This window comes from Rattus norvegicus, chromosome 9 (assembly GCF_021556685.1).
Source record: "Rattus norvegicus strain SHRSP/BbbUtx chromosome 9, alternate assembly SHRSP_T2T, whole genome shotgun sequence".
NCBI classification, from domain to species: domain Eukaryota; kingdom Metazoa; phylum Chordata; class Mammalia; order Rodentia; family Muridae; genus Rattus; species Rattus norvegicus.
The window spans coordinates 91,204,246-91,222,360 of NC_141542.1; the positions used below are offsets into that span (position 1 = coordinate 91,204,246).

Genomic DNA, 18,115 nt, shown 5'->3' on the forward strand with positions numbered 1-18,115 from the left:
TTTATTTTGTGTTATTTGTGTGTTTGTGTAGGTACATGTCACCAAGCTTAAATCACTTTAGGAACCCATATGATGGAAAGAAAAAACCAACTCTTCACGTGTATGCACATGGTGAATGAGTTCACACACATATCCACAAAATAAATAAATGTAGCTAAAAAGATTTTAGTTAAAAAAATTACCAAGTAGAGTAATTTCTACTGCAAAATAAAAATCCTTATTTGTTTTCAAAAGTTCAAGGTACTCTACAAATATGAACTTGGTATCTTGCTTTCTTCACCAGCTACCCAAATCAGTGTTTAGGAACAAATGTCTCCGTGGGTAAGAACACTTGCTGCTCTTGCAGAGAACCTCAGTTTGATGCCCAGCACAAACACTGTGTTCACAACCATCAGTAATTCCTATTCCAGGGGATCCAATGCTTGCTTGTGACCTCCACAGGCACTAAGCACACAAGTTGTACATATATATATATATACATGTGGGCAAAACACGCACACATAAAATGAATAAATCTAAAAAGGAAATCGAGTTTAAGTATGAATCTGAGCATTTTTTCCATATTTAAGGTTCATTTACATCATGAATTCATTTTTTGCATTTTTCAAATTCCCTCCTGAGTTCTTTCTCTTATTAGTTTATATAGTGGGTTTTTGTTTCATAATGATATTAACATTATGTTATGTGGGAGACAAGTTTGGGGAGAACCTGCACAGATTATCAAAACCCTATTTCAAAATGTTAATGATATTAACGTGTTGTTATGTGTGACTCCACAACTGAAGGCTTGCCTAGCATCTGTGAGGCTCTGGGTTCAATTCCTAGAACCTCAAAAAGAAATTACTCTGTGACATCACTCTAGCTAATATTTTTCCTTTGTCATGGAGATCATCTAAATGCTAGAGTATAAGCTACCAATCATCTTTTCCACCCAGAGATTGTTAGAATTCACTCTTCTCCTTAAATCACATTTTTTTTAAAATTCAAAACTATGATTCAAACTTTGCTTAGATGAAAGAAAAGTATCTAGTGTTATTTCTTAAGTACTTAACAATTTATCTTGTACACAGATAATGCTACCAATGTTAATTCTTTTCTGCTCCAGTACATATTTTATAACTCCTTTCTTCTTGTTTTATCTCCTGTACTATTATTGTGGAAAGGGTGGAAAGGGAGTATTGCTCAACAGTCCGGGGTGGTCAGCACTTACTATCTCATCTGTAGCTTAACCTGGCGTTTAACTTGCAATGGTCCTGTCCCCACTTCATCAATAAAGAGGTGACAGATATGTGTCACCATGCACAGCTGGATTTTTCAAGGTATTTGTAAAATACTATCTAATACTATCCAATACTAATCCTTGTAATGTGTGTTGTTATGCATCAAGGCCACTAAACCTAAAAATTAAGATGATTTAGCCAAAATCAAAGAGTACATTAGATACTCACAGCAAATAACAGCATTGATTTATTAATTCTCTAACATGCATTTATTGGGATTCATTCTTTAGAAAGCCTGGGTGTATGGTACATGCCTATAATCCAAGCTATGTGGTAGGCTCAGGTAAGAAAGTTCAAAGCCGGGGCTGGAGAGATGGCTCAGCAATAAAGAGCATGGACTGCTCTTCCAGAGGTCCTGAGTTCAAATCCCAACAACCACCTGTAATGGAATCTGATGCCCTCTTCTGCTACAGTGTACTTATATAGAATAAATAAATGTCTTTAAAAAAAAAAAAAGGGGGGGTTGAGGATTTGGCTCAGTGGTAGAGCACTTGCCTAGGAAGCACAAGGTCCTGGGTTCGATCCCCAGCCCCCCCAAAAAAAAAAAAAAGAAAAAAGAAAAAAAAAAAAAAAGAAAGCTCAAAGCCAGCAGAGGCACCTTAGCCTGACCCTATCTCGAAATAAAAATAAATTGAGCAAGAATTGTAGCTTAGTGATAAGAGTATTTGCTTAGCATGAGAAAGACTCTTGGATCTCCAGTGAGTATAAAATGCTTACCTCTCAATGCATTTAAAGACACGGTTAGCGACACACATTTTTAAAAAACGCATTATTACTACTTTTTAAAAAAAATTTGAGAGTCTCTCTGTGTAGCACTAGCTGTCCTGGCCTTGAACTTCCTCGCCCACTTCAAACTGAGATCAAAGGCACCATAACCACCCAGCTCACACTTAATTCTTAGGACTGTGATTCAATTAATACGATGGGTATGGTAGACAAAAGCAAAACAGAAATATAGATTAGTTCCCAATGTGCAAGATTTAAACAGTGCTATATTCAAATGCTTTTTTGAGACAAGATTTTGCTATGTAGTCCAGGCTGGCTTCAAACTCATTCCCACTGGCTCTGAAGTAATATTACAAGTATATTGTACACGTCCCTCCTGTTCTTTCTCTTCTGTCCTTTCTTCAGCAAAGTTAACATACTATTTTTAAACAAGGTCCCTTAGCCTTAGTTTCCTAGGTGCCAGGACAGTAGGCATTTGTCATCTCACCTTACTGGAACTCAGTATTGTACATACTGATGTTAATGTGGTATGAAGGTTGGTCAAGATTGGTGGTATGAACAAATGACTACTAAACAGGAACGAACAAACCCCTTATTTTACAAGAGTGGTGTGCTAATATATCAACTAAAGATGAGAAAGCTCACACTGCTCCATCTTCACTCTCTGGGGCGGGACAGAGGAGCACAGGGCCTTGTACCTGCTAACTGCCTGTTTCACTAGAGCTACACCTCCACTTTGCTCATGTTCTACACTTCAAAATAAAACTAAGAGGAAGGTAATCACCGAGCAGTCATATTTACTTCCTTCTTTTCAATTTGAACACCCCTTTATTTCTTCATTGCCCAGTTGCTCTGGCAAGATTTCAAATGCTATATTGAACAGAAGTGGCAGGAACAGACATCCTTATATTGCTATTGATTTTAGAGAAAAGTCTTTCAGATTTTCTCTTAAGTGGATTAGCTGTGGGGCTTAACATTCAAATCCTTTATCACACTAAAATAGTTTTCTTCTACCCATAGTTTTTTTTAGAGTATTTATTGTCAAAGAATAAATTTTGTAATTTTTTAAATATCAATTGAGATGGGTTTTTTGTCCGTTATGTTAATGTTTACATTATATAGACTAATTTTCATGCTGTACTATTCTAACATTCCAGGAATCAATTTAACATAATTCTTGTATTATTCCACTTAACTCAGTCCAATACTTAGCTGAGGATTTTTCCATCAGGAATACAGGTGTGCAGTGATCATATTCTTTGTCTTGTATAGCTTAGGCTGATCTGTGCTCACATAATCTCATACAGCTCATGTTGCTAAGGATAATCTTTTTTTTTTTTAAAGATTTGTTTGTTTGTTTGTTTGTTTTCCGGAGCTGAGGACCAAACCCAGGGCCTTGAGCTTGCTAGGCAAGCGCTCTACCACTGAGCTAAATCCCCAACCCCAAGATTTATTTATTTAACGTATATGAGTACACCATTGCTGTCTTGAGACAAACCAGAAAAGGGCATCAGATCCCATTATGGATGGTTGTGAGCCACCATGTGGTTGCTGGGAATTGAACTCAGGACCTTGGAAGAGCAGCCAGTGCTCTTAACCACTAAGCCATCTCTCCAGCCCACTAAGAATAATCTTGAACTGGATCCTTTTTCCTCTACTCAAGTGTTGGGATTACATGCATGCCCACCATGCTTGCTTTCTATGTACTGAGCTGTTAGGGATCGACTCCAGAGCCGAATACATGCTAGGCAAAACTACCGAGTGAGCCCCATACCCAGCCCTTCCTTTAGTAATGTTAATGTCAGACTCATGACATACTGGTGCTTACCTGCATGAAGTCTGTTTTGGTGGACTGCATCTAGGAACAACCTCATTTCCTCTGCATCCTTACTTGGTACTTTGTCAATAGACAAGAAGCTGTTATCTTGTAGAGTCAACATTAGGCGACTTTGTTTTGTTCCACTGGGTCGTAGTACCACATTTTTAATGTTATGACTTAGCTAGAAAAAGAAAAAGAAAAAGGAAAAGGAAAAGAAAAAAGAAAAATTATTTTTTCCTTTAAAATACTCAACAAATTATAATAAAGTTGTTTAAGAACTGCTAACCTTCATACGTCAATTTACCTTTCTCCCTTCCTCCAAAAGGAGTTCCTCTTCCTTGATAAATTTAACTCAAATATATGACTTTCATATTCTATGTTTAATTATAAGGATGCATGTGTCTGAGTTTGGCATGTACTGGCATCTATGGAAGCCAGAGGCATTGCATTCTCTGAGGCTAGAATTCCAGGCAATCATGAGCTGCTCCACATGACTACTAGGAATTGAACTGGGTCTATAGCAAGAAAAGTATATGCTTTTTTAAAAAAAAGATTATTATATTTATATGAGTATACTATAGCTGTCATTAAACATGTCAGAAGAGGGTAACCATTACAGATGGTTGTGAGCCACCATGTGGTTGCTGGAAATTGAATTCAGGACCTCTGGAAGAGCAGTTAGTGCTCTTAGCCCATCTCTCCAGCCCCCAAAGTATGTGCTTTTAACCACTGAACCTTTAAAAATAATGGGGTCCCACTAACTATATAGTCTACTTGGCCTGGAACTCACTATATAGACCGGGCTGACGTCTAAACTTGCAATGCTCTTAACTACCAAGTCTCTGCCCTCCTGAGTAATGGAATTAAATATACATGCCATCATGCACAGGTCACATTTAGCTTTTCAAACCAAATTTTTATGACATTTTATTCATTTTGTGAGTACTAGGGAAAGGGCGGTTACAATAGCATGCCAATGAATGTCAGAGGACAGACAGCCTATGGTAATTGGTTGGTATGTACTTTTATCCTCTCAGCAATCTCTGGCCTTTGTTTTGACAATGTCACTATATAACTTAGGCTGGTCTTGAACCAACTATATAGTAAAGACTAGTCTGGCCTTGGTTCTTCCCAACTCCACATCCTGAGCACTGGAGTTACAAGTATGTATCACCATACCTAAACAGAATGTATGTGATATACAAAAGCATAAGCAACTTACTTTCACAGTTCAAAAGTATAAAAAAAATGGAAAAATTTATTCAATAAAACGAGCATAAAACTTAACATATATTTCTTTAAAAACCAATAAGTATAAATTTTTAGTCTGCATTTTATTTTTATGTGTATGGGTATTCTGCCTTCACATATGTTTCTTGCCTGGTGGCCTCAGAGACCAGATAAAGGTATTGGAAGCCTTGGAATGGAAGTTACAGTTGTGAACAACCATGTGGGTACTAGGAGTTGGATCCAAGTCCTCTTGAACAGCTGCCAAGGCATGATGAATATAGTTTCTTTATGTGCATAAGATATGATAGGTTTTTGGATTTTTTAAAAAAAGGGCTTATTGACTTTTAAAATATGACTGTTTGCCCACATGTATGCATGCATACTATGTGAATGCCTAGTGCTGCAGAGGCCAGAAGAGGGCACTGGATACCTTGGAACTGGAATTACTACCAGTTGTAAGATGCTATGTTAGTGACAGGAACTGAACCTATATCTTCTGCAAGAGCAGTCAGTGCTTTTAATCACTGAACCACCTCTCCAGATCCTGTTTTTTGTTTGTTTGTGTTTTGTTTTTTTAGACATAGTTTTACTATGTACCTCAAACTGGTCTCAAATTCACCATGTAGACCAGGCCTGCAGTTGTGATTCTCTTGTATGAGATTCCCAAATGCTGGGATTATCAAAATATGTTCTCATGCAAAGATATGTTCTTAAATTCAACTCACACAAATAGCAGTAGCCCTTTGCTCTACAAGAGTAGTTCAGAAAATAAAGAGTAACTATTTAAATTTTTTATTAAATTTTTTGTGTGTACATATGTATGTATATGTGTGTGTGTATATATATATACACACATACATATATATATGTATATATATATATTTATGGTGTGAATATGTCATAGCATATATGTGTAGGTCAACAGGTAACTTGTGGGAACTGACACTCTTTGGAACAAATTCAGCACACAAAGTTTGGTGGCAGGTGCTGTTACCCACTAAGTCACCTTATGTTTCAAAGATAGTGGTAAGTAAGAGAACCTTCAAATTTTTACAGTTAGAAGTTATACCGTGTTACTGCAAGGGGGCTGGATAAATGGCTCAGTAGTTAAGAGCACCAGCTACTCTTCCAGAGGTCCCCACATGTAACCACATGGAGGCTTACAACCATCTCTAATGAGTTCTGATGCCCTCTTCTGGCATGCAGGTTAACATGCAGATACAGCGTTCATACATAACATAAATAAATAAATAAATCTTAAAAACAAAACAAAAAACCAACCCAAAACATAAAAAACAAACTATAAAGCTATAAAGAAGAATAACAATCGAAATGTAAATAAGAAATACTCGACTTAATAAAGATAAAAAAAATTATACAAGTTTTAAGCAAAGTCAAAAAAAAAAAAAAGCTATAAAGATGACTTGAACAACCATTCATTAAAATCTATGACATGTGATGGGATTATTTAAGACATAGATACTAAATTTTAAAAGACATTAAAAAAATCCCATTATATGAATCTAGCAATTACTTCAAAGAAAAGAAAGGGGGAATCAACTCAGATCACCCTGATGTGTGTGAGAGACGTTATTAACTGAATCCAAGGTTCTAAGTACACTACACTACACAAGTGCAACCACTGAGTTCACATTTAGCTCCCAAGTTTCCCTAGGCAGGTTCTCATGGCCCTATCACTTTGTGCTAAGTGTCCAATTTCATCTGAGTCAAGTTCTACCTCTGTAGTCCAGGCTGGCCTTGCATTACAAGTACTACTAGCTCAGTCTCCAAAGTGCTGAGGTCATAGGAGTGTGCTATGAAAGCTGGCCTAATAGGGTTTTGTTTATTGTTGTTACCACTGTTTTAATTTGGGGAGGGGGGACGGGGGTGGATTTTAGCTTATAGTTCCATGCCATGTGATTTTTTGTGACAGGGTTTCATATAATCCAGGCTAGCCTCATACTTGTTATGTGGCCCAAAATAGCACTGAATTGCTGATCTTCCTGCCCCTACTTCTTAAGTGTTAGTATTATAGATATGCATCGCTGTTCACAGCTGTTAATATAGATTTGAAATAGCTAAATAGTCAGTACATAAACCTCTCTAAATTCTTTCCCGGGGCTGGGGATTTAGCTCAGTGGTAGAGTGCTTACCTAGGAAGCGCAAGGCCCTGGGTTCGGTCCCCAGCTCCGAAAAAAAGAACCAAAAAAAAAAAAAAATCTTTCCCACTAGTTTTCATTGCAACAATGGTGACTACTTTCTATTCTGTTTTAAACCCAATAACACTATTGAGTAATTTACAAAACAGGTTCATAAAAGTTCTAGTGTCCTGGAAGTAGGAAGCCTTGCAGGGCCACATTACTGTAACTATGACACAGTGAGGCCATTTACTAAACGATTTCACTAAGGAACCAGCCCAAATCAAAATCTGTTATACCTGAAACACTCTTGGAATTCCTCCAGTGTTGTAGTGAACTACCAGGCTGACTTTACTGTCTTTGTCCACAATTTCAAAGGATCCTTCTTTCCACTTTGTAATCCCAGTCTGCATACTTCGAATTCTGATAGGACCATATATCTTCAGAGGAGACATATTTTCTTTAAAAATAAATTGCTTTTAACCAAATTAAAAAGCAAAAATATATGTTCACCTGACGAATTCTAAAGAAAAAAAATTACAAGTGATTAATACTTAATGAATCATCTTATATAGTTTTCCATTTCAATAAAAATCTCTTTCATCTCTGTATCCTCATACTCAAAGGTCCTGATCAGTTGAAGAACACAAATAATACAGACAGCTAAGGCAGGTGGAATTTAATCATCTTTGATTTCTTCTGTACATGCTTCTTTGTATCTATTAGCAACTGTATTTATATCCTGCATCATTCATAAATTAGCTGATAATGGCAATTAGAAATAAAGATTCCATTCACAATTTAGGTGACTTTACCATTAAAGTACTCATTCTTTTCTTTTTACATAAGAGAGTTTGAATTTAAATTTAAGTTAAAAAATCATGGGTTGGGGATTTAGCTCAGTGGTAGAGTGCTTGCCTAGCAAGCGCAAGGCCCTGGGTTCGGTCCCCAGCTCCGAAAAAAAGAAAAGGGAAAAAAAAAAAAATCAACTTCACTGACTCCATTCCTTAAAATCTGGAGTTTCACCCCAACATAATTTAGTCAGCAGTAATTCACATGTACACCATATTGTCAAATGAATTTTAAAAATTAGGAATGAACAAACTAGTTCAACATCCAGAATTATATTAGGGAAAAGAAATCATTTAATCTACAACATCATCATCATTCTCCCTCCTCCTCCTCCTCCTCCCCCTCTTCCTCTTCCTCCTCTTCCTCCTCCCCCCCCCAACCCAATATTCAGCATTACTGTTCCTATAAAGCAATTTAACTTTGGACAAATATTCAAGTTTCCAGAATGAATTATTTTTTTCTCTTTCGTGTGTGTATGACGTGTGTGCTTGAGTAGAGGCACACATGCACAGCAATTGTCTGAGACCACTGTTCACTGCTGCATCCCACAGGCTAGTGAACTCATAACCCTCCTACAATTCTGTCTCTGCCTGTCCCCTGCAGGAGTGCACTGGATTGCAGGCATGTATGCTCTCTGTCCAGTTTTTGAGTGGGTTCTGGGAATTCAATTTCAGGTCACCAGGTTTGAATTTGAGTACTTTGCCCACTGAACCATCTTCCCAACCCCTTGAATGAACTTCTAATACTTGTAAGTGACTTATAGCAATCATTAATAGGATATCTAATACTCCTCAACTAGCTTTGCAAAAAGTCAGCAAGTGAAATTATACTAACAGGAAATGTTACCAAACAGCACTGTATATATAAATGTGAAAATACCTAAAATTGTTAAATCAAATGTTTTATGTATTTTCAAATCCTAAAACAGTATCTTTAAAATGAATTTTTGCTTATAAGTTTATAAATTAAACATCATTTGAACACTATTACTGCCTAGATAGCTCAACTGGAAAACATAGAAAAGATAGTATAAAACATATATTATGGGGTTGGGGATTTAGCTCAGTGGTAGAGCGCTTGCCCGGCAAGCTCAAGGCCCTGGGTTCGGTCCCCAGCTCCGGAAAAAAAAAAGAGAAACAAAACAAAACAAAACAAAACAAAACAAAACCCACATATTATACTAGGTCTAGAAATTGGGAATCAATTCTGTCACTAACTTGCAATCTCTTTCTCTGACATTAGTGCTGTCAACCATAAAATGCAACAGCAAGCAACATAATATTGGGGGGATGAAATAACACATATACTCAGCCGATAGTACTATTAATATTTATAGTTAGTGTCCAAGCTGAATTATTCCTTCTCTATAGTATCTCTTTTTCCAAAGACCTCAATAAATCCCATGTTGACACAAGTTACAAATCAACCATTTGTAGTGGATAGGTAGGTAAAAGAAATGACTCAGGAGATAAAACATGTACAAGTGCTATCAAATCTACTAGCAAACGAACCAAATTTGCCAGGTCATCTATCTTTTCCTTCTTCATGAAAATGAACTTTATATAAAACTTATTTTATATTGTAAGCAAAAGATTCTAATTTATGTTCAAAAATTACAAATCAAACATAACTCACCTGCAGGCAGGAGACGACTAGTCTGGGGTCCTCTAGTTCAAAGCCTATAGTTATTGCACAGAAAGTAACTAGGAATTAAAAAAGACATTTAAAAACATTTTGAGAGGCCAATGCTCTTTATTCACATCCTCAAAAATTTCTGAGTGCCACTGTGGCCACATTTAAATATCAGCAATTAACTAAATATATAAATTCAAAGTAATAAAACGTATTATTTATATAGGCTTGCCTAGTCATGTGCCATTTTGTTCAAACTAATAACCTTACAGAAAGCTAAACAAGCAACCTACACTTGTAATACATTTTAGCAATTGTTGCTGGCTCTATTGTTTGTCAAGTCCTTGAGTTTTTTCCATTTTGTCTATCAGGATTAGAAAGGATACATTTTTCCTCTCCTACACCAGCTTCCCAAGGCAGAATCACTAGCTCTGACTTTATTGTATGATATCTTAGTATTGGACTAGAAATGGGAGGTCAGAATTCTAATTCCACATGCCTTTTCAGGCAACATTAAAAAAAAAAAAAAACAAACAACATTTTATATATGTCATTTGTATGATTACAATGTTGATCTCCTCTGACACACACGGAGAGGGCATCAGATCCCATTCCAGATGGCTGTGAGCCACCATGTGGTTGCTGGGAATTGAACTCAGGACCTCTGGAAAAATAGTCAGTGCTCTTAACCACTGAGCTATCTCTCCAGCCCTCAGGCAAGTTTCTAAGTAAACTACAAATCAAATAGAATCACTCTCCATCTTGTATTATTGAATGACCTTTCACTCTCCTCAAAATAAAATACAAGTACATTAACATGACATCAAAGCCTCATGATCTAGGCCAGATTACCCACTCCCAGGAAGTGTCCCCTCAATCCAGCCTTCTCAACTCAAAAGATTTTCCCAAAGCCATGTATTCTCATGACACTGAATCTTTACATACTGTAGTCATGTCTATGTTTTCATGTATTCTCCCTTCCCCAATCTGCCTTCATTCCTTCTCTTGGTTCTACAATCAAGTCTCAACATAGATGTTACCCTCTATAAGCTTCCTGACTACTTTTCGCTGGTTTTCTTCTTCATAACCACTCTGAGGCTATTCATTTAAATCCTTATTCCTATATACTTTGTGCTTATGAAGACACTTTGACACTGTATTATAAACACTATTTATACCTTTGTTTCTATCTATATTATTTGAAGCTAGGGAATATGTTCTTTAATTTCATTAGGTATCAGTGTTCAAAAATGATGGCATGGTGGTTAGTACCTGTAGTCCCATCACTTGAAAGATAACTGTGGACTTAAGGCCAGTCTAACTTATACAACAAGTATGGATCAAAGATACACAGGAAGTCCATCTCAAAACAGTTTTACATCTCATAAGTTTTTTTCATCTTTCCTTATATTTCTCTCTTTAAAAAGTTTTATGTCTTAAAACAAATTCTTTCATCTTTCTATCTCATTATCGGTTAGGGCACCAAAAGGGAATATAAACCACAATTATGGGGTTGGGGACTTAACTCAGTGGTAGAGCGCTTGCCTAGCAAACGCAAGGCCCTGGGTTTGGTCTCCAGCTCCGAAAAAAAGAAAAAGAAAAAATAAAATAAAATAAACCACAATTATCTTAGTTTACCTTATTAAAAAAAATCATTAAATAAAACTGATAGGTAAAATTTCATGTTCACTAAAATATACAAGGAATTTTAAAAATCCAATTCTAAATGCAAATTTTGGTTATGAGTATAAAATTTTTACTTCATAACTTTATGTGTTGAATTTTTTCTTAATCACTTCAACAAACTTTGTTTTCTTCTAATGAAAAAAACTGAAAGATACGTACAGAATAAGTACAGCAAAACTAAATATGCTCAGTACCTGTTTTTGTACTAAATGGACGAACAACCATTTCTGAACACTCAACAAGTTATCAGAGCTTGCCCTACTTGCTTAAGAGTTTCTTTTTCAGTCTGAAGTACATGTAAAAACAATTTTAAAAGAAAAAAAATAATTTTTTTTGAGACAGGGCATTACATGGTATCAGTTTGGTCTAGAACTCACTGTACAGTACAGGCTACCTTCAAACTCAACAATTCTGTCTTAGCCCCTCACTTATAAGTAAACCACTGTGCCTAATAATAGCTAAACTTTCTGTCAACAGGAATCAAAGATTGCTTGAACTCTTACTTAAATTCACACATATTGGAGGCGTTAAAAGTATAATTACATAGTGAACATAAAAAAATTGCCAATTCTTGCCTATTTGCATAATACTAAAAACATAGAACCAAAACAAAAACAACTTACTTTTCAGTGATTTTTACTGAAAAAGTCCACGTAATAATAATTCACAGTTATTCTGCTTCTTGTGCCAAAAGCAATGTACTTTTCTTGAGAAACTATTCATATTCTTCAGCTCTACCAGTGGTCCCTCCAGGAGTCATCAACTCAGCTAAAGAAAATATAAGTGTGCTTTAAAAAATTTCAACATATGAAATTAAAACTCAAGAAAACAAATCATGTATATAAAAATACTCATTTAAAGACTACTTACTGAAAATATTTAAAATATAATGCAAGATTCTCCACCCCTCCCAAAATAGGAATGCGCCTGCAGTAGAGAATGAGGAATTGTAGGAAGAACCTCCAAGTCCATCACCGTATGTCTTGCTTTTATTTATGGCTACTAGATTTTGAAACTCAGTCAGTGAAAAAGTACACCCTTTGTTGACTTTAGAAACATTGTTACATCATAACTGTCCTAAAGGCTGCTTCTAAGGTGTGTTGAGCTATAGTTTTTAAAGGTGGGAAAAGGGTCTTTACTTACCTTTTGGAAAGCTCTCATGAAAAAAAAATCTTTCTTAACTTTAAGTCCCTCTAAGCCTAATTTTCTCTGAAATTCTTCCACAAACCTGAATACAACAATATCAACTTTTAACTCATCTGCTCATTTGGACAAAATCCACTGATTTACTCCAGTTAGAAGACAGTGTAGCAGGAGAAACAACTGTGAATGACATGGTGCCTGATCAGCTACTGTCCCTCCATTTCCCTGTTTTTGTTTTAGGTTGGTTTGGTTTTTGAGACAGGGTTTCTCTGTGTGCCAGGCTGTACTGGCCTTACTTTTTAGACCAGGCTGGCTTCAAATTCAGAGGTCCACCTGCCTCTGCCGTCAGAGTGCTAGACTAAAAGCCTGTGCCACCATGCTAGGCCTGATTTCCCTATGTTCATCCTTTTCCTCATGACTCAGGCAAGTCTTTTTTTAAAAATATTATTTATTTAATGTATATAAGTACACTGTAGCTGTCTTTGGACACACCAGAAGAGGGTATCAGATCTCATTACAGATGGTTGTGAGCCACCATGTGGTTGCTAGGAATTGAACTTGGGACCCCCGGAAGAGCAGTCAGTGCTCTTAGCCACTGAGCCATCTCTCCAGCCCAGATTCAGGCAAGTCTCACCTATTCAACATCTTTTAAACCCCATCTTTTAAAAAGTGCTTCCCTAATTTAGATATTCATCACTTTGGGATAGGGATATGGCTCAATTGGTAGGGTGCTATAGGAAACCCTAGATTGGATCCTTAGCACCTGGTTAACTGGCCTGCCTCTAATCCCAGCACTTGGAAAGTAGAAGCAGAAGAGCAGATCAAAGTTCATCTTCAGACACACAATGAGTTTTAAGGTCAGCCTGGACTCCACAAGAACCAATTTCAAAATAATTAAGTTGATTAACTAATTAAAATTCTAATTTTTTTTTTTTTTGCCACCACTCCACGAAGTAAGTGCCATGCATCAACTAAGCATAGTGCTAAGTATAATATCAAGCACTTTCAAGGCCATCCCGGTCCACAGAGTCAGTCCTAGGACAGCTGGTGCTGCATAAACCTCAAACCACCCCCTCTCCAAAAAAAAAAAAGGGGGGGGGATTTATACAGGTTGTTAGAGAAATGTCTCAGTAGTCAAGGTCATTTGTTGTTCTTGAAGATGGTCTAGTTTCAATTCCCAGCATCCACTTGCTGGCTCACAACCACCTGCAACTCCAACTCCAGGGGATCAGACACTCTCTTCTCACCTCCACAGGCCCAGCCACAGATGTGGTTTACATACATATGTGCAGGAAAAAGACATAAAAGTAAATAAATCTTTAAAAAAGAAAGATTAAGAAAGAAAAGAAAAGATAGTCAGCAAGAGAAAAAGTAAAGCCCAAACCCTGCTCTTTTTTTTTTTTTTTTTTTTGGTTTTGGGGTTGAAACCCTCTTTACAGGGTTGCTATGTAAGTAGAGGCTGACTACTGTTCCTCCTACTTCCACTCTTCGAGGGCTGGGATTACAGGCACATACCACTACACGTGGCTAGAAGCCAAAATCTTAACCACTACCACAGTTCATCCTCATCAATGAATTCTGAGTCACTTCCTAGACACTATTCTCTAAGGATTTATTTTTCCCATCAATGAATCCTTTTCTACAAAGTCTTTCTAAAGAACCATTCTTTTTATTCCTTAGGAACTAAAGTCTACACTAGTTGTTTTTATAGCTTTCTCCCTAATTAGGGAGGCATATGACACATGACCACAAGAACTAAGGCACACTCCTAGTATAGTCCAACAAAACAAACAGTAAGTGCTAAGTACCTGTTACTAATACTATTAACTCCATTGTAAACCTTTTTACTTGCTCATTACAAACTAGAAAATAAAACCATGCTTGTGTCTGACATCTATAACACTTTACTGTTTTATTGTTTTCAGTATAAATTCTTAAAGCCCTAAAACATGTTATTAAACTTTAATATTGATTTCCTTATCTACCAAGAACTCTTATCTATTTGTAGAAACCTCATCTTGCAAGTAACTAAATGCCACCGTAAATGAACACATCTTGAACTGGGAGCCTGAAGTGGCTGAAGGGGAGGCACGGTGGCGCACGCCTTTTATCCCAGCACTTGGGAGCAGAGGTAGGCGGATCTCTATTAAGTTTGAGGCCAGCCTGCTCTACAGAGAGAAACCCAGTCTCAAAAAACCCTCATCTTTACTAGTTTCAATTTAACCTGTTGCTAAAATATAGAAACTACAGATTTTTGAGGACTTTCTTTCCTAACAAATCATAAAACAGAACCTGTAAAGAATTACCCAATTGGAAAAGACACTAGTTACTCAAGCCTGATAACATGAGTTTGACCCCTGGATCCAACTGAACGGACTCCTGAAAGATGTCTTCTGACCACATCAACATACATGCCATGGTACACATGCACCCAAATTTACATGTTTGCATGAACATATATACAGACACCACACCAATAATATAATTTTAAAAATTACATACAATAGGTATACAAAGTTCATGTCATAGTGGAAAGAAAAATTTTTTTATCTAAATGAGATTTATCTCTAATTTACAAAAGATTAGAAATCAGAATGATTTCACACAATCCTGTTCCTGATTCACACAGGAATAAGAAAAAAATCCTTAACTGTAGACCTTTGCTTGTTCTTTGTTCCCTGCTCATTTTCAAATAGCATCCAGGCTTCCAACATGCTAACCAAGTACCCTACAGCTGATCCATATTCCTACTTGTTTCCTTTTGATGTGGCCTTTGCAGAATAACTCCTCTGAGAAGAATATCTGAAAACTGATGCTTTCCTTTTTTTTTTTTTTTTTTTTTATTGTGAACCACTATGTGGTTGCTGGGATTTGAACTCAGGACCTCTGGCAGAACAGTCAGTGCTCTTAACCACTGAGCCATCTCTCCAGCCCCCTTGATGCTTTCAAAACAAGATGGTCTTACAGCATCTTACACTTTACATCATCACGAGCTTATGCAACTTCCAATTTGAAGCATTTAACCAATTCTTGAGAAATGAATGTGAAAGTGAGTTGCTTTTTTTCTTTTTTTTTTTAATTTTTACATTGTGTTGTATTGTGTATGTGTGTGTCTGTATAAGAGGTCAGTTGTATTTGCAGGACAGGGTTCTGCCTAAATTAGCTTTTATCCAACTTGGGAGTTGAGAGTAGAGGGAAAAAAAAAAAAATCAAGGCTTCTCTGAGAAAGTATTATTTCAAATTGAAAATTAAGGCATAAGTTGATTGAAGGATGGTGGCACTATGCTGGAACAATCCAGATAAACAGAGTAGTGTATATGCAAAAATCCTAAACCAGAAACATTGTGTTAACATTAAGTCAGTGTGGCTGCAGGTTAGTTAAAAGAAAGGGAGAGACAAATAGTTAAGAACCAGGTTATGTAAAATCTTGTGATTCTGAAATGTTTTCCTTGGGGGAAAGGGAGGTCTATAGCTACGCCGATGTATTTGAGGACCTTGAATTTCTGATCCTCCTGTCTCTGTGGTGCTGGAGTGCAAATCCAGGGATTCGTGCATGCTAGGCAAGCACTCCAGCAATTGAACTATATCCCCAGAACATGATTTTAAATTTTATCGTAAAGTAATAAGCACCTTGGCCATGGGAAAGTCACTAAAGGGTTTCAAGCAAAGAAATTATATGTTATTTGAATGAATGGATAAATAGAGTGATGAGTTTGGGAAGAAGAGAAAACAAACAAAACAAAAAAAAAACCCAGGGAGATCAGATAGAAGTGTTTTTTTAACTCATACTTACAATAATAATTAATTCTTACTTGCCAGTTTCTGTATGTCAATGCTTTACCAAGTTATAACACTCATAATAATCCACTAAGGTGAGAACTTTTTTGGGGGCAGGGTGGGTGTTTAGAGACAGGGTTTTTCTGCGTAGTTCTGGCTGTCCTGGAACTCACTCAGTAGTCCATGTTGGACTTGAACTCAGAGATCCATCTGCCCCTACCTCCCACTGCCCAGCTAAGATAAGAACTCTTATTCCTATTTTACCTGTGAGAATAAGTGCAAGGGAGATCAAGTCCATATGAAAAAGAACGTGGTTTGAACTAGAAAAATAAAAGTGAAGATGGCCAGAAATAGATGCAAAACATATATTGACGTAAAACAGAACTTGGAAAGGATATGAACACATAGGATGAAGAAATCAAGACTGCCTCTTAAGTTTCTACCCAGTGTAACTAAACAAATGGATATATGGCATCAAAATGAGCACGTCACTTGTGGTAGTGGACACTGGAAAAAAAGAGAATTTGGGTACAGAGAGAAATCCAGACTCTAGTTTTTTAAAATGTCATATTTGAAATTCCTAAGGGAAAAAAATCAGATTGAGATGTTAAGCAGTCAGCTATTTGAATATGGAGCTGAAAATAAAAATCCTCAATTTATCAACATATAGTAGAATTTAAAGCTTGGAGAGCAAGAGAAGAGAACCCCAGTCCAAAACTAAATTATTTTACCGTGCCAAAATTTTTTTATCAAGACAACTGATTACATCTGTCCTTGGATTTTTCAGTCCCTCCTTTACCTTTTGCCAGTATGCAACACTATTCTTTTGGATATTCACCCACATATTAACATGACAAATCACAAACGTACCATACAAGCACAATAGTGTCTATCTGTCTGGTCCAGAATCCTCCTCTAATACCTAACCCAATAAATCCAAATGCCCTCTTAACAATTCCCTCTTAGATTAGCTCTTTCAACTATAGACGCATTAGATACCGTAACTCGCCAAAAGAAAATCTGAACACTACAGTACAACTTTCCAACGACACGGAACTTTATTACCAATTACTTTTCTATTTTTCGCCAGATCTTGATTTAAAATTGGTAAACTGGACATCGTCAGTGTCATGGCTAGATACGGGTAGCAACCAAAGCACGACAAAAATTACACTCCCTTTTAGCGAGTAATGTTTAAGGGGAGTAGAAAAGTAAAGAATGGTCAAGAGGGCGAGTGAGTACCGTATCCAAGGTCTTGATGAATATGTGGCAACAAAGTCACCTGTAAAGACAGCAGGCCCTGCAAGGAGGCAAGCTGAGACCACCTGAACCCTGGTGAAGAGGAGCCAGGTTTAGGATGCAGAAAGCAAGTGACAGTAAGGACTTCGTTAAAAGAGAAAGAAAGTAAAGAGGAAATACTCGAATGGGGGCACCTGTAGGCATAGGGAGAGTCCAAGGACCCGGGGCGGGCTGAGAAGCAGCCCGGCGAACTCTGAAGTGGACGCCGAGTGGGCGGACCGCACAGGGTGGGGGGGGGGGTGCCGAGGAAAACGGCTCAATTCAGAAGCTGTCCTGGCTCGCCTTACCTGTGCCAGAGGGTCCCAGCTCCGGACAAACATGCCGGAAGCATAAAGTTCCCGCGGAGGGGGAGGGGCCAAGAGGTTCGGAAGGAAAGAGCTCCCGTAGTCCCAGACAGCGAGGCCGGTCTCTCCCCTAGCACACCTAAACCCTCTGATGGCGGGAACTGTGACTAGACGCAAACACGTACGGACGCACGCACTCTCGACGCAACCAGTCCAGGCGCGTGCGCGTAAGCGCGCAAGTCCCGCCCC

General features: G+C 37.4%; 1 protein-coding gene and 1 non-coding gene across 11 annotated transcripts in view; one reads left to right on the forward strand and one right to left on the reverse strand.

Annotated features, from left to right (window-relative positions):
* Positions 1 to 18,115, reverse strand: part of Usp37 (ubiquitin specific peptidase 37) — a 100,005-nt gene that overhangs the window by 47,315 nt on the left and 34,575 nt on the right. For 5 of the 10 annotated variants that reach the window (XM_087564338.1, XM_087564334.1, XM_087564339.1 and 2 more), the window contains 4 exons: positions 11,987 to 12,131; positions 9,681 to 9,748; positions 7,493 to 7,716; positions 3,835 to 4,006 (listed from right to left, as the gene is read on the reverse strand). In XM_087564338.1, coding sequence (XP_087420464.1) covers positions 3,835 to 4,006; positions 7,493 to 7,648 — 328 coding nt within the window. In that variant the 5' untranslated portion in view covers positions 7,649 to 7,716; positions 9,681 to 9,748; positions 11,987 to 12,131. 10 annotated transcript variants of the gene reach the window in all.
* Trnap-agg59 (transfer RNA proline (anticodon AGG) 59) lies at positions 1,737 to 1,817 on the forward strand. Its single transcript has one exon. It is a non-coding gene; the product is annotated as a tRNA-Pro (tRNA).